The sequence below is a fragment of the Lissotriton vulgaris genome, chromosome 5, assembly GCF_964263255.1.
Source record: "Lissotriton vulgaris chromosome 5, aLisVul1.2, whole genome shotgun sequence".
In the NCBI taxonomy this organism is placed as follows: Eukaryota; Metazoa; Chordata; class Amphibia; order Caudata; family Salamandridae; genus Lissotriton; species Lissotriton vulgaris.
Window position 1 is genome coordinate 1,179,845,399 of NC_141693.1, and position 14,800 is coordinate 1,179,860,198.

The window sequence follows — 14,800 nt, forward strand, 5'->3', positions numbered from 1 at the left end:
CTGGGGACTGTTGCTGGAGGTTGCCCCAAAACGCTGCAGAGGGAGCCACTCTCCTGTTGCAGCATAGAAAATATCCTGATAATCAACTGGCGTCACCATTTATTGCCTCCCTGGCCCCAGCTGCTTGTGCTGCCTGTATCTGCCCTGGTCCTGCGGAGCAAGCAGGCTTGAACCCATCTTGCTGGCTACTGTGAGGACCTCTACCTGGAAGCTATGTTATGTTATGTTATATTGGTTTGTAAAGTGCACTAATTACTTGAGAGGGTCCCCAGATGCTTGGGCAGGAGGGTAGGTTTGTGGTCCCAAGGTATTTATGCAAACAGCTAGTTCTTCAGCTTCTTGCAGAACTCAATAAGTCTGGAAGAGGCTCTGATGTGTTGAGGGAAGTCGTTCCAGCTCTTGGGTGCGATGTAGAAGAATGAGTGACCTCCAGTTTTGCTTTCGGAGATGCAGAGAATGTGTGTGAGTGAGGCAGCATAATTGCCTCATGGGTTGGTGAAAGCGCATACGGCTGTTCAGGTATTCTGATCCTGTGTTGTGTAGGGCTTTGTATGTGTGCGTGAGAAGTTTGAATTGGTTGCACTTGTGAAAATGGAGTCTGTGAAGCTTCCTGGGGTGGGGTGTGGTGTGGGAGGTTGTGTATAAGACTTGCAGCTGTGTTCTGGACCATCTGGAGTTTGTGCAGGAGCTGTTTGGAGATTACGTTGTAGACAGTGTTGCCGCAGTCCAACCTACTGGTGATGGGTGCTTGTGTGATGGTCTGTCTGGTGTTCTGAGGCAACCCTTTTAAAGATTTTTCACAGCATGTACAGGATGTGGAATCAGGAGGTGAGGGTGTTATGAGAGACAGTGTCAAAGGCTGCAGAGGTCGAGCAGGATGATGGCCGCTGTTTCTTCTCGGTCTAGGATGATTCGAATGTCATCAGTGGCAGCGATGAGTGCTGTTTTAGTGCCGAGGTTCTTTATGAATCATGATTGAGTGTTGTCTAGAAGATTGTGAAGTTTGAGGTGGGTTGTGAGTTGCATGTTGATGGGCTTCTCAATAAGTTGACTGTATAGGGAAGCAGGGAGACAAATGATTTGCTGCTCTGGTGAAATACCCTACAATTCGAGGCCAGGGGTGCTCACTGTGGGCATCTCTGCACTGGGTGTTCTGGAGACAGAGCTGAGGACCTTATCATCAGACAGGCACTATGAAGCATGTGAAACCTACCTCCTAGGAGACGAAGATAGATAAGTTCACAGCCCCAGCAATGGAGACACAGAGGGGTTCAGGTGGAGGTTGGGGCCTCGCTTCAGCGACCCACAGATGCTGGTGACACCACTGCCATCGGCTGAGCTACTCAGGCATCTCAATCTGCCCAAGGTTGGAGAGGTGGCCATAGACAAGATGATTGATAAGAATCTGACCGGCAGAGGGGCCCATTACTGAGCTGGAAGACACTGTTCATGGACTCAAAACCACGTTGTCAGCGTTCTCTTTCCAATCCAAGCACTTTATAATCTTCCCGTACTACACGAACCAGGAACCAGGATTAGCAGCAGTGTAATCCTTTGAGAATGTTAAGCAGAAGCTATGGGCTCTAAAAATACAGTGCATACTCCTTTATCACACCAAACTCAAGGTTATCTACAATCCCAAAGTTATGTTGTTAGATACTCCAGAGGTAGCCTGGGACCGGGCAACAGAGAAAAGAACTCTGAAAAGCAATCCAGCTCCCCCATCGGGATGAGCCGGATAACAGGGCAGAAACTGAGGTGTGGAGCCCCACGACAGATTTCAGTGGTGAAAACGGTCGCAAAAGATGAGGATCAGCCTGTGGCTTGCCAAACTCTTCAGAGACCGAAAGGGACTGACCTGGATCTGTGCCGCATTCTGATCATAGCCCTTACTGGAGATAGCCATTGTCCCCTGTGTGAGCAGCGGTAGGGTCCACTGTGAAACCTACCTGAAGAGGAGCTCTTGTTAAGTCCTCAATTTCATACAATGCAAGTAAAGCATATCCTTAACTCAGTACCAGCACCGGGCCTGACAGGGTGGCTATGAATGCTCCAAATCTAGCTTTATTGTTTATTAGTTGTGGGAGAGGCAACCAATGCTTCTAAGGTGAAGTGTGAGGAGGGGGGCTGTAGAGGAGTTTTTTCTTTATTTGTCAGGTTTGTATACAACTCTTGTTTGTATGTTGTGCTTTGTTCATTTCATTGCCATGCCTTTTTGGAATTGACATGCGTCATCTATGCTCACTATACCCATAAATCGCTAGCTTTCCTAAACCAGAATTGACGTGGGGACTCTGTGCCTCTCACACACTTGTAAATTCAGATTTCCCACCATCATGAATGAGTGTACAATTATGACATGGAATGTCAATGGCCTAAATGTAGCAAGAGGAGGTGATCCTTAGAGTCACAAAACATCACGCTCCAACCATTTTGATGTCACAAAATACCCAACTTGTGGGCACCTGGTGCTCTTTTCTGGCCAGTTTTGGACTTGACAGGGTGTATTACACAGGGGACACTAGGGACTCTAGATGGGTTACACTCTTTCTACATAGGAACTTTGCCCTTGTTGTGTCTAGTTCCAGCCCAGACTAACTTGGGAGATATGTTATAATTGAAGGCTCCCTTGAAGGTCACCACTACAACCTATTGAGTATCTATATTCCATCACTGCTTGCCAAGTTGAGCCTCAAGGCGTCACTAAGCTCGTCCTTGGCCTGCTGCATGGGTCATAGTAATGGGAGAGGATTTTAATGACACAAAGGGGCTCGCCTTGGTCTCTATGGGGTCTAGCGGGATTGGTCACAGGTGGAGGGTGGACTGACGAAATGGGTAAATGGGCTAAGGCTTTGCAATGCCTGGCGTACATGAAATCCCTGAGGTCATGACCAGAAATATGTCAGTGGCTCACAAAACACAGTCTCACATCGACCTTCTGTTGCTATCTGCAGCAAATATCCTTCAAATGACAGCGATTCAAATATTAGCCTGTGGTATTTCCAACCACTCCCCAATTATGATTCGCTTTGGGTGCCTCTCTGAAGGTTGTCTATCCGTATAGTGACTCAATGCCTGAAGCCTGGTAGATAAGCAATGTGCAAGTTTCTTGAGCCAGGAAATGAAGACTTATCTACACTTGACCAGAACCAAGGCTTAGTTGAGGGGCAGGAAGCGCAAGACACAACAACAGATATGGGCGCTTGAGGATAATATTGACACCAGAGAGAGAAAAGATCATGGACAACCCAGTAAATCTGTGCAGAATCATCTTGAGACTGACAGGGCATCTCTGTCTTGAGGAAGAGCACCAATATTGGCTGGCTTCCACAAGACGAGTCTATTAATGGAGGATAAGTCTGGCAAGTAGCTGTACTGACTGGTTACAAGGACTTTACCTCCAGGCTGGTCCCCCGCTTCACTGATAGTGATGGGAGGCAAATGTCTGCATCCTCAGAAATTAAGTCTGCCTTTGTGGAGTGCTTTCCCAACCTTTATGCAGCACACGACCATCTGGCCAAGAAACGCTCCCCCCATTCATTAAAGACCACCCTCCCCCAAAGATAGTTAGGGAGGATTGGCTGGAGCTTGACCAGCCTTTCACGCAGGCTGAGACAGAAAACACATGAAGGACATGAACCCTAGCAAAATGCTGTCCCTGATGGCTATTTCATTGAATACTATTGAATGTTCCAATCAACTCTCCTGCCTCCCCTCTAGTCCTGTATTTGGAGGCAGTTAATTTGGTGATTTCCCCTCTGGGCTGTATATCTTGACTAACGTGGTTATTCACAAGCACGGGCACCTGCTGGACCATTGTTCCTTTTATCGGCCAATCTCTGTTAGAAAGCTGAGATCAAGCAATTATGCTAAGGTCCTTGCAAATAGCCTGCTCCGGGTCCTGTCGCTTTTGGTTCAGCTGGACAATTGAACTGTTATTCCACATCGCAGCATGTGGTACTGCATAAGTAGAGTGCACGCAGCCCTGTCACAGTTGCAATATCTGAAGGGCCTCGATGCCCTCATGCTTATAGACTTTGAGTAGACATTTGATTACCTAGACAGGGGTTTCCTGGAGAAGGTGCTGTTGCAAATGGGCTTCGGGCCAGTTTGTCTGACGTCCTGGTTCAAGTTTGAGTGAATGGCACTGTCGCTTTCCCATTCCCGATCTTCAGTGGCACCAGACAAGGATGCCCATTGTCCCCACTCCGATTTGCTCTTGCAGTGGAACTATTTATGGTGTGGACTAGATGTGATGCCCAACTGTGGGGGTTTGACTGGGGTGTTGGGATGGAGGACAGGCTCGCTCTAAACACAGACGATTTCCTCTTGTATCTCTCTAGGCCATCTTTCACTGGACCTCGTCTATTTCAAATGCTGAATCTGTATGGGGAGGCCTCTGGTCTCCAAGTTACCTTATCCAAGACTGTCCTGCTCCCATAGAAAGGAGATAGTGGGGACGTGAACCGGCAGCTACTCATGCCAATCTGCAATTTAGCTTCCAATACCTGGGTAGCGAGAGGGCCCTGGAACCCAATCTCACTTGAAGTCTCAAACTCAAGCCTCTAATGCTTCAACTGAAGACCAATCTTATTTGATGCTCTAAGATCCCATTTAATGTCTTGAGTAGAGTGTCCCTCTTCAAAATTATGGTTTTACTGCGATTCTTGTATGTGTTTCAGAACTTCCCACTCATAATCCCCCAGTCATGGTTAAGGGTACTGCTTGCCAGGGCCAGCTCCTTAATGTGAACCAATAGACCCCTTCATCCCAGCACCTCTTCCCCAATTGCTTTTGTTAAGTGCATTCAGCAGACCTAAGATGGCAGGATAGGCAAGTCAGATTTGAATCTTTACTATTGGGTATCGCAGTTCCTGGAGCTAAGCACCTAGCTGTGTGTATGCGGTGTGGCATGGGGTCCTACTTTCTGAGTAGAGGTGGCCCAGATAGAAAAAGACAGTATCTTGGTATGTTATATGGGTTCTCTGTCGCCCATGTCCTCCCTGATACAACCAAGACAGTATTGCTGGCTTGGAGGGGAGCCCTGAGATGGACCAGCTGAAACTAGAGGGTGAGATTGAATTCCCCCCTGCGGCAAGGTTCCTGACTTGAACATTGTGCCCAACTCCAAGGATTTGCTAAATGGAACCTACTTGGGACCTCAAAAGTGGGTGATGTCTGGCAGGGAGCACCAATGAAGTCCTCCCAGGACCTTTAAACTGAATTTGAGTTACATAGATCCCAGTTCTAAAGGTACTTGCAGTTGTGTCATGCCCTTGCAGAGCATCAAGGCTCCCTCTCCGATCTCCCTGAATACAGCTCGTTGGAAACAAAGATGGTTATGGGTCCCCTCGATAAAAGGGCATATCCTAGTGGGAATCAGTACCATGTTTACTGAATGGGACATTGCAAAATGCTGGAAATCTGCAATTCCCCAGCCACTTGTGGAATGGCAATCAGCCATGAATTGGTGCACAAAACATGAGGATCCTATATAAGTTACACAATGTGTCCCCGAAAGCACCTTAAAATATGGAGGAACTGTAGGATTATTTTGTACTGGTAAAATAATGTACCATGATGAGATATTTACAGTGCCATAGCACTTTGCATGTTGTATTGTTTAACGAAAATTCAATAAAATGAGTTTATAATAAAAAGGCACATGCAAGCACATACGATGCAAGCCATTGAAACTCGTCCTTCCCCACAGAGTACATTTCTATATAGTCTTCAGAGATGTGAGCCAGAATGGGAAGGTTTGCCAGGGGTGGGGAATGAAGCTGCTATAAAATGGGATATTTTAGGACCTCAGTCCTGAAGCCCTCGACAAGAAGCACCATTTATCTCCTTTTCTTACTTATCTGTATGCAACTTATCCCTCTCCAAACTGCGGGACTACTAAGCCTATTCGCCAACAAAAGCCAGCATTTACAAAGGACAGTAAAAGGAGCCAATTGAAAAGATGGGCGGGAAAATGGGCAGAGCTTTAAGTCCATACCTGAATAAAGCATGTCCCGAAAAGACAGAGCAAGTGCTGCCTAGGCGAGCCCCAAAAAATGGTACTAAGGCTCTTGTCTCACCATCATACCACATCCCTTTCTGTAATAAAGCAGCTCTGAGTATGTCACACAAGAGACTTGTGGTTGTCACAGTCATGCTACAAAGAAATGTCACATTTGTGCAATTAGAAGAGGTATGCAAGTGCGAACCTCAACTCACCAGAGTGCATCAGATTCATCCAAAACGCTGCTCCAAGTTTACTGTCTTGTGTATGACACAAAAGGCAAAACGCGAGTTTACTTTTAATAGTTAAGGTAACAGTTATGAGAACAGTTTCGCCCTCCAAGGAAGTTCTCGCAGCACAGCTTCAGTCTGTGCAAATTAAGCAGCGGGCCCCGGACGTGTCGCCTTTCTCAACTATCTGACAGCGCAAACCCCACCACTTGAATGCTGCCTGTGTTCAGCGGGCGGGTGAATGCTGGCCGTAGAGACTATAGCTTACACGTGGCGCACACGACTAGACTTTGACGAACGATTACCGTTTAGCCCGCCATCTTTTCTCAAAAGTCTCTACGTCACGGCCCGTCACAGAAGATCCGCGCGCGTAGGGTCCTTGTTATTAGGTTTCCAAGGTGCCTGCGGAACGGAGGTCCTGTTTCTGCGAGCCTCCCGGGCGAGATGCGAGAACCGAGACGTTCAGATGAAGGCTCGTTCTCAGGAGAGCCGGGCTCACTGAGGTGACAGAGTGTAAATTGGGAAACGGTAGGGTGCCCCGGAAGTGAGTGGGAACGTATTAGTAGGGTAGGGGAGTGTCGATAGGGGGTAGCATTCAGGCAAAGAGAATTCCTAAACCAAAAATTAAAAAAAATCCGCGTTGGAGATAGCGTGATATATGCTATAAACCCATAGTGGCAAAACAGCAGAAGAAAGTGAAGCCAAAGTAGAGAAAGCAGAAACGACAGGCAGTTGGGGCAGACTGAAATGGTTAAGGAGTCACAAAGAGAGACAAATTAAGATGCGACAGCAAGACAGAATTACATACTGTAGGCCAGACGGAAATAGGATGAGCGTCCACTGTAAAACGTCAAGGGACAGACACCTAACAGGGAGGTCATCCTGAAATGGCCGTGGGAGAGAAGCAATGCTGTAAATAGGTCAGGTCCGCAAAAGAGAGATGTATCTGAAAGAGCCCTGTTAGTAGTTGGAAGAAACTGGGGTACCACAGGGAAAGTGAACCACGGTCCCAGATAGAGGGCGATCAAACATACAATGCCTCACTAATACAGCATATAGGGTCAGATGTACAACCCACCAATTTGCAACTTGCAAACTGAGTAGCTTTTGTGACTCGCAATATGCAACTCACAAATTGGGATGCACAGCAGTGCCTGAGACAATATTTGCAATTCCCAGTGGGGTCGCAAATTGCATGCCTCGTGCATATTAATGAGGCTGTCGCAATTTGCGACCCCATTGGGAATGGCTGGCACTCCCAGGGATGGTGGCCTGCTTGTGTCAACAGACCGCCATGTCTGGGACTGCTTTTAAATAAAGCAGTTAAAAAAAAATTGCAGCCCCTTTTCCTTAAAGGAAAAATGGGATGAATTGAAAAAATGAAACTGAAGGCAGTGGTCCCTGCTAGGACAACTGCCGGACCACTGCCTGCCCTTAAAAAATATTTTTAGAGCCATTCACAAAGGTAAAGGGGTCCCCTGGGGACTCCTTCCCATTTGCGAGTGGTTTACCAAACTGCAACAGTTTTGCGACCGCAATTAAAGTCGCAAAACAGTCATACATAGCTTCAGGAGTCGCTATTAGAAAGGGATGCCCTTGGAACGCCCCTTCCTAATAACGAGTTGCTAATCCTATTTTGCGAAATAGGATTACTAAATGAGCCACATGTTTTTTGCAGTCGCAAACGGGTCTAAAACCCATTCGCGCCTGCAAAAAATGTTAGTACAACTGGCCCATAGTACAATAGTCTGGGCCGGTTCTAGGATTTTCAGGGCTCCGGGCGAAAGGGAAGGTGCGAGGCCCCTCTAATTTACATAAGTGACACCTTCTGGGCTCGGGAAACTTCTTTGAGAGACTCCTCCTGAGCGCAGCTCCTCTCAGCCACCTACAAGCACCTCTTTTACAGCCCATTTCGGGCTGAAGGTGTGAGAATTGCTTGGTGGCTGAGAGTTAAAACTGTGGGGCACTAAAGTGCTGACAATGGGTGTCCCGCAGTGTCTCTAAATGGGCAGCCAGAAAGGTGTCCTCCTTCACTAGGCCTTAGAGGGACCACTCCCATGGTCCAAATTGTAAAGAGACCCCTTTCTTTCAATTAGATCGGCAGGGTAAATGAGGACCAGTGGGGTGTTGCTATTGTGCGGGCCCCATGCTGGAAGGCTGAGTTGGAGGCCCAGAGCAGCTGCCCACACTGCCCAAGCCTAGTGCCGACCCTGGCGGTAGTACTTGGTAGTAAATACAGCAACTGCACAGAGTTATTCACTAACACTACCCCAAGCATATACAGTTCTGTTGATTGGGCTGAACTTCCAAAACATTAGCAGACAGTCTGTGAGGCCACACTATTCGGGCCTAGGTCAGATGATAGGTAGATTATACAGGATTAACAACCGCTGTCCCATTCAACTCCCACTTGAGTTCACCTGCCCGAGCACTTAGTGACCTCTGTAAACCCACAAGCACACTCGTTATCTAGGCAGGCAGAGGCTTCCTCTGATTAGGAACTTGTTTCAGATGGGCCAGGCCTATTTTGTAAATAGGGATCTGATTAATCAGATATTTTTGCCAGGGACACATATACTCCTACTACACAGAAACAAGATACTAGCTTCACTTTGTAAAACAGTTTTTCTGTCCAACACAGTACATTTCTTTGGATAGACATAACAGCTGGCATTTGTCTTATCATCATTGTACAGTGGTCTTTCTCCAAGTAAGCACCTCGTTCTCGACTGAGGGTAAATGAGCAGCAAAATGGCAACTGGGAACACCAGCATGAGGCTCTCTGCCCTGGAACCTGACTCCGAATTCTTACCAACGCCTCCACCGAAAGCTCCACGATCGGTCACTCTCAATGCACGGTAAGTGACAGGACCAAACAGTAAAAATAGATATCCATATCTTTTGGGCAGGTCTACATTATTTGTATAAACAAAACAAATCCCTTAATGCTGCAGTGCTACCTCTATAGAGAACAACACCTCATACTAGAATTCATCATTATGATGGCCAGAAGATCTGATCGTATATACTTTGTATATCAATTAATTTAGTGCTCTAGTTTTACATTTTTGAGTTTCCTGAGTCTCAGAATTGAAACATGAGTTTAAATTAGATAGTTGATTCAACTTTCCCAGTGCTGAAATAACTATCTGGACCTCATATTCATGACGATGAAAACTAAAAGGCCTAACCAGTAATGAAAGTAAATACTGAAAAGGCAATGGAGGATATCACCTTGAAATAATGTAATTTTTCAGATTGAGTGTCAGTGTAGGTGTTAATGCAGCATTAAGGAGGGAAGTGTCCCCTTATTTTATTGGGTTGTTTTTTTTAATCCCAGTGCAATCGTAAGACACTGTAGTGTATATGGACCCTTCACATGCAACTCCTGCAAGTATGACGGCACCAAGACCAACTCTCCATCCACTAACACCAAACAGAGATCTGACACCAACCACCTAAAATGCATCCTGCTCAACACACGCTCGGTCCACAGACACGCCATCGACCTTTGGAATCTTCTAGACACCATCTCTCCGGACGTCGCCTTCCTAACAGAAACATGGATGAACGCCTCCTCATCCCCAGACATCACCATCGCCATCCCGGAAGGCTACAAGATCATCCGAAAAGACCGCAACAAGCAAACAGGAGGAGGCATCGCTATCGTCCATAAGAATTCCATCCGCATCTCAACCAGCTCAGACGTCAACCTCGCTAGCGCCAAACACCTTCACTTCCAGATCCACACCGACCCCAAGACCACACTCAGAGGCACCCTCCTCTACAGGCCACCAGGACCCCGTGCACAATTCAGTGAAGAAATCACTGACTTTATCACCCCACACGCCCTCCCCTCCGAGGACTACATTCTACTGGGAGACCTCAATTTTCACCTGGAAAAAAGCAACGACAACAACACCACCACCCTCCTGGACAATCTCGCCAACCTCGGACTCAAACAACTTGTTAATACCCCCACTCACTACGCAGGTCACACACTCGACCCTATCTTTACCTCCAGCAAACATATCTCCTTCAGTCACACCACAGTTCTCCATTGGACGGACCACAGCTGCGTTCACTTTATCTACAATAAGACCACAACCCACAACCATCCTCAACCTACTCTGCGAAGAAACTGGAACAAAATCACCATCAACCAGATCTCCTCATCGCTTCTTCAAAACCCCCCTGCCCACTCTTCGAACCCCAACCAAGCAGCCATTAACCTCACTCAATGGCTAACCAACAGCGCCGACAACCTAGCACCCCTGAAAAAACGTCAAATCAAACTAGGCAGAAAAAACGCCCCCTGGTTCAACGATGATCTTAAGAAATCCAAGAAACTCTGTCGCTCCCTTGAGAAGGCCTGGAAAAAAGACCCTAACACCAGCACCAGGGATGCCTTCAAAAACGCCACCCGCATACACCACCAACTGATCCGGACTGCCAAGAAAGCCGCTTTCAAAGACCGACTTGACAACAACGCTCACAACAGCAAGGAATTATTCAACATCGTCAAAGAGTTTACCAACCCCACTGCCAACTCCAACGACATCACTCCCTCTCAAGCCCTTTGCGACTCCCTAGCTTCGTTCTTCCACGACAAAATCGCAGACATCCACAACAGCTTCGACAACCAACCCGGAGACCAACCCACCCAACCTTCCGCCGTACCTTCACCCCCCTTAAACATCCTTACTGACTGGAACCCAATCTCCACTGAGGACACCATCCGCCTGATGAACTCCATCCACTCAGGATCCCCCACGGACCCATGCCCTCACCACATCTTCAACAAAGCAGATTCCATCATAGCACCACACCTCCGAGACGTCATCAACTGCTCCCTCATCTCCGCCACCTTCCCGGAAAGCTGGAAACACGCCGAACTCAGCGCCCTTTTGAAAAAACCCACAGCTGACCCCACCGAACTCAAAAACTACCGCCCCATCTCGCTCCTTCCATTCCCGGCCAAAGTCATCGAGAAAGCTGTCAACAACCAGCTCGCCGCCTTCCTCGAAACCAACAAATCCCTCGACTCCTCACAGTCCGGCTTCCGAGCCAAACACAGCACTGAGACCGCACTTATTGCAGCAACAGACGACATTCGAACTCTACTGGACAATGGAGACACAGTCGCCCTCATCCTCCTCGACCTCTCCGCAGCCTTCGACACAGTCTGTCATAGCACCCTGTTACAACGCCTCAGAAACATCGGAATCCAAGGAAAAGCACTGGAAGGGATCACCTCGTTCCTTGCCGGAAGAACCCAGAGAGTCCACCTCCCACCATTCAAGTCAGAGGCCACTGAAGTCATTTGCGGCGTGCCACAAGGTTCTTCACTCAGCCCCACCCTCTTCAACGTATACATGAGCCCCCTCGCAACCATCGCACGCCAACACAACCTCAACATCATCTCCTACGCTGATGACACTCAACTGATCCTCTCACTCACCAAAGACCCTAACACCGCCAAAACCAACCTACATGAAGGAATGAAAGAAGTAGCCGAGTGGATGAAGCACAGCCGTCTGAAACTGAATTCTGACAAAACAGAAGTCCTTATCTTAGGTACCTCCCCCTCCGCCTGGGACGACTCTTGGTGGCCAGAGTCCCTTGGAAAAGCACCCATCCCGACAGACCACGCACGGAACCTGGGCGTCATTCTAGACTCCTCACTCTCGATGACCAGACAAGTCAACGCCGTTTCATCATCTTGCTTCAACATTCTTCGCATGCTCAAAAAAACATTTCGCTGGATCCCCACCGAAACTAGAAAAACGGTCACCCACGCACTGGTTACAAGCCACCTGGACTACGGAAACACCCTATACGCCGGCACCACCGCGAAACTTCAGAAAAAACTCCAACGCATTCAGAACGCTTCAGCCAGACTCATACTAGACATCCCGCGCAAAGACCACATTTCTGGCCACCTGAAAAACCTCCACTGGCTCCCCGTCAATAAGAGGATAACATTCCGCCTCCTAACCCACGCACACAAAGCACTTTATGAACTCGGACCCGAATGCCTCAACACACGACTTTCCTTCTACACCCCCTCCCGCCAGCTACGCTCCTCCAACCAAGCCCTTGCTGCTGTACATCGCATCAACAAAACCACCATGGGAGGAAGATCCTTCTCCTACCTGGCGGCTAAAACCTGGAACTCACTTCCCATTCACCTTCGCCTCACTCAGAACCACCTAGCATTCAGAAAGCAACTTAAAACCTGGATATTCGACAAGTAACTCCCCACCCTTCTCCAAGCGCCTTGAGACCCTCTGAGTATGTAGCGCGCTATATAAATTAATTGAATTGAATTGAATTGAATGAGAACATTGTCTAGATACCTTCACAACATATAGTCCTTCAACCACTTTGGAAGTTTCCTGTGTATTTTACGACCAATTGGTACATCTGTTGTATCTTCAGACTCCTCTACCACAGAATCCTTCACAGCCTCAGCAAATCTCTCACCAGATTCAGACTTGGAACTTTCTGACACAACACTTGATTCAAGAGCAATTCCCCATGATTCAACAGCAGCTTTAATGTCATTGGTTCCTGGAACAGAACCACCAATTCTGAGGTAGCACACTCTGAAACAACATTTTTACCACCATCAATTCCTTCTGTGCCACACTATCAAGGTTCCCTTCGATCATTTACTAACCAACCAATTCCATCATCTTGTGAAGCCAAATAAGTATACCTCCTCACTTCATTGTAACCCACAGCCACACATGTAAGGTTCCATGCTTTGCCATTTCTTAGACAAATCGTATTATGCAACACTTCAACCACCTCTTCCGGTTTACAAAAGTTATTTTATGGTCACTTCAGTTTGATCAAAATATTTCCTGGAAGCTTAGATAAGAACTGCACACCATTATCAGTCACAATTGTTTAAGAAATACTCTATGATACAGAAATAAAACACAGAATCGGTATCAGCTTTGTCTACCACTTCCTCAAACAGGCACCTTCAAAAGAAATCCATAGGAACAATAATATACCTCTGTGGAGTGCTCACCACCCCGCCATGTCCACGGCAACACATTCCAAGGATATTTAGGAACAAAACCATTAGTCATAGGCAGGCTCAATGTGAGGATAGTCTTATCCACTCCACATGGCTTTCCACAAACAGATCTACACCAGGCCACCTAAATAACTTCTTGACTACTGACTTTGTTTTGATGAGTCTAAACTGGCCTTCATGATATAACTTCAAAACCATTTCTCGTAACCCACTATGGGAAATAACCCTGTTATCTTTCCTAATCATGCAGTTCGCCTGCGCCAATTGTGATCTAACCTACCATAAAGGTCTAACTGCTGCTTCCATCAGCTTTCTTAGGCCATTTGACACGGATGAGCATAGAGACATTTTGCAACACAATATCCTTCCCATATTCCATTTCCCACACTTCTTTCTTAGCATCATTTGTTCCTGAATCATGCACCAAAGCGATCTGACATTCATTCCAATCATCATCCTCACATTCCTCCAATTGTGAAGGCATCTTAGATAAGAAGTCAGCAACAATATATATATATATATATATATATATATTTCAAATAAGCTTTATTCAACAGCTAACCACATCGCTGCTACAGGAATTTTCCTGCTGTGCTGCTTGTTTATGAACAGGGTGTGGTCGTGACGGAACCATTCCGTCATCAGCACAGCTCAACCGTGACTGATGACGGAATGGTTCCGTCACCAGCATCGAAGGGGTTCAGATATAAAAGCACAACACACATCATTTCATCAATACAACATCACACAAAAAATATAAAACTCCAATTATCCGAACATATATAAATAATTTAAGAAGTTATTAAATTACGTTACTAACTGCCGAATACATCATGTTAAAATAATATTGGGGTACCCCTTAAAATTCATCTATAGTCGCTCTATAGTGATTAAAAATCCCAGTTCTCATCATACTTTCTAATCAATGGTACTAAAATCAATAAACAGTTAACAGTTATCAGTTTTCAACATGCCAAATACGGCGCCTTTGCTCGTATAAACCAGGCCCAACCCAAAAACTTAGCCATAGCAATGGCTATCGGTAAGGCTGGGTCCGTGCATAAGACTCTTAGTGCTTCATTGTGCCATCTGAAGCCCAGTGATTTACAGATAGGTATGACCCACACACGACGAGGTGTGGCGTATAATGGGCAGAAGAACAATAGGTGACTAATCGATTCCTGTTTATCTGGACACCATGGGCATGCATTATTAGTAACTCCTGCCCACTTACTGGTGAAATGCCTTATGGGTAAGGCCCCTACCCTTAGCTGAAAATACAATTTTCGATCATGGGGTTTCTCGATTGCATCCCAATATTTTTTTAGGACGGGCCTTGGTTTAAGTTCCAAGAAACGACCAGTAAGGTGCTTAGAGAATCCTTTAGAACATACTGATGCCATGACCATTTCCCAATACCTATCCTTCAGAATCTTTTTTGAGGGAAAATCGGCGTTGGAGGGGTCATTCCACAGTTCACTCATGCCCATCTTCGATAGGAGCAGTCTAATC

General features: G+C 46.7%; 1 protein-coding gene across 1 annotated transcript in view; it reads left to right on the top strand.

The window, feature by feature from the left end:
• Positions 1 to 8,976: 8,976 nt before the first annotated feature.
• Positions 8,977 to 14,800, top strand: part of BTBD16 (BTB domain containing 16) — an 887,756-nt gene continuing 881,932 nt past the window's right edge. Inside the window, exon 1 of the mRNA XM_086920301.1 lies at positions 8,977 to 9,095. Within this exon, the coding sequence (XP_086776427.1) occupies positions 8,977 to 9,095 (119 nt within the window). The remainder of the gene's footprint in view (positions 9,096 to 14,800) is intronic.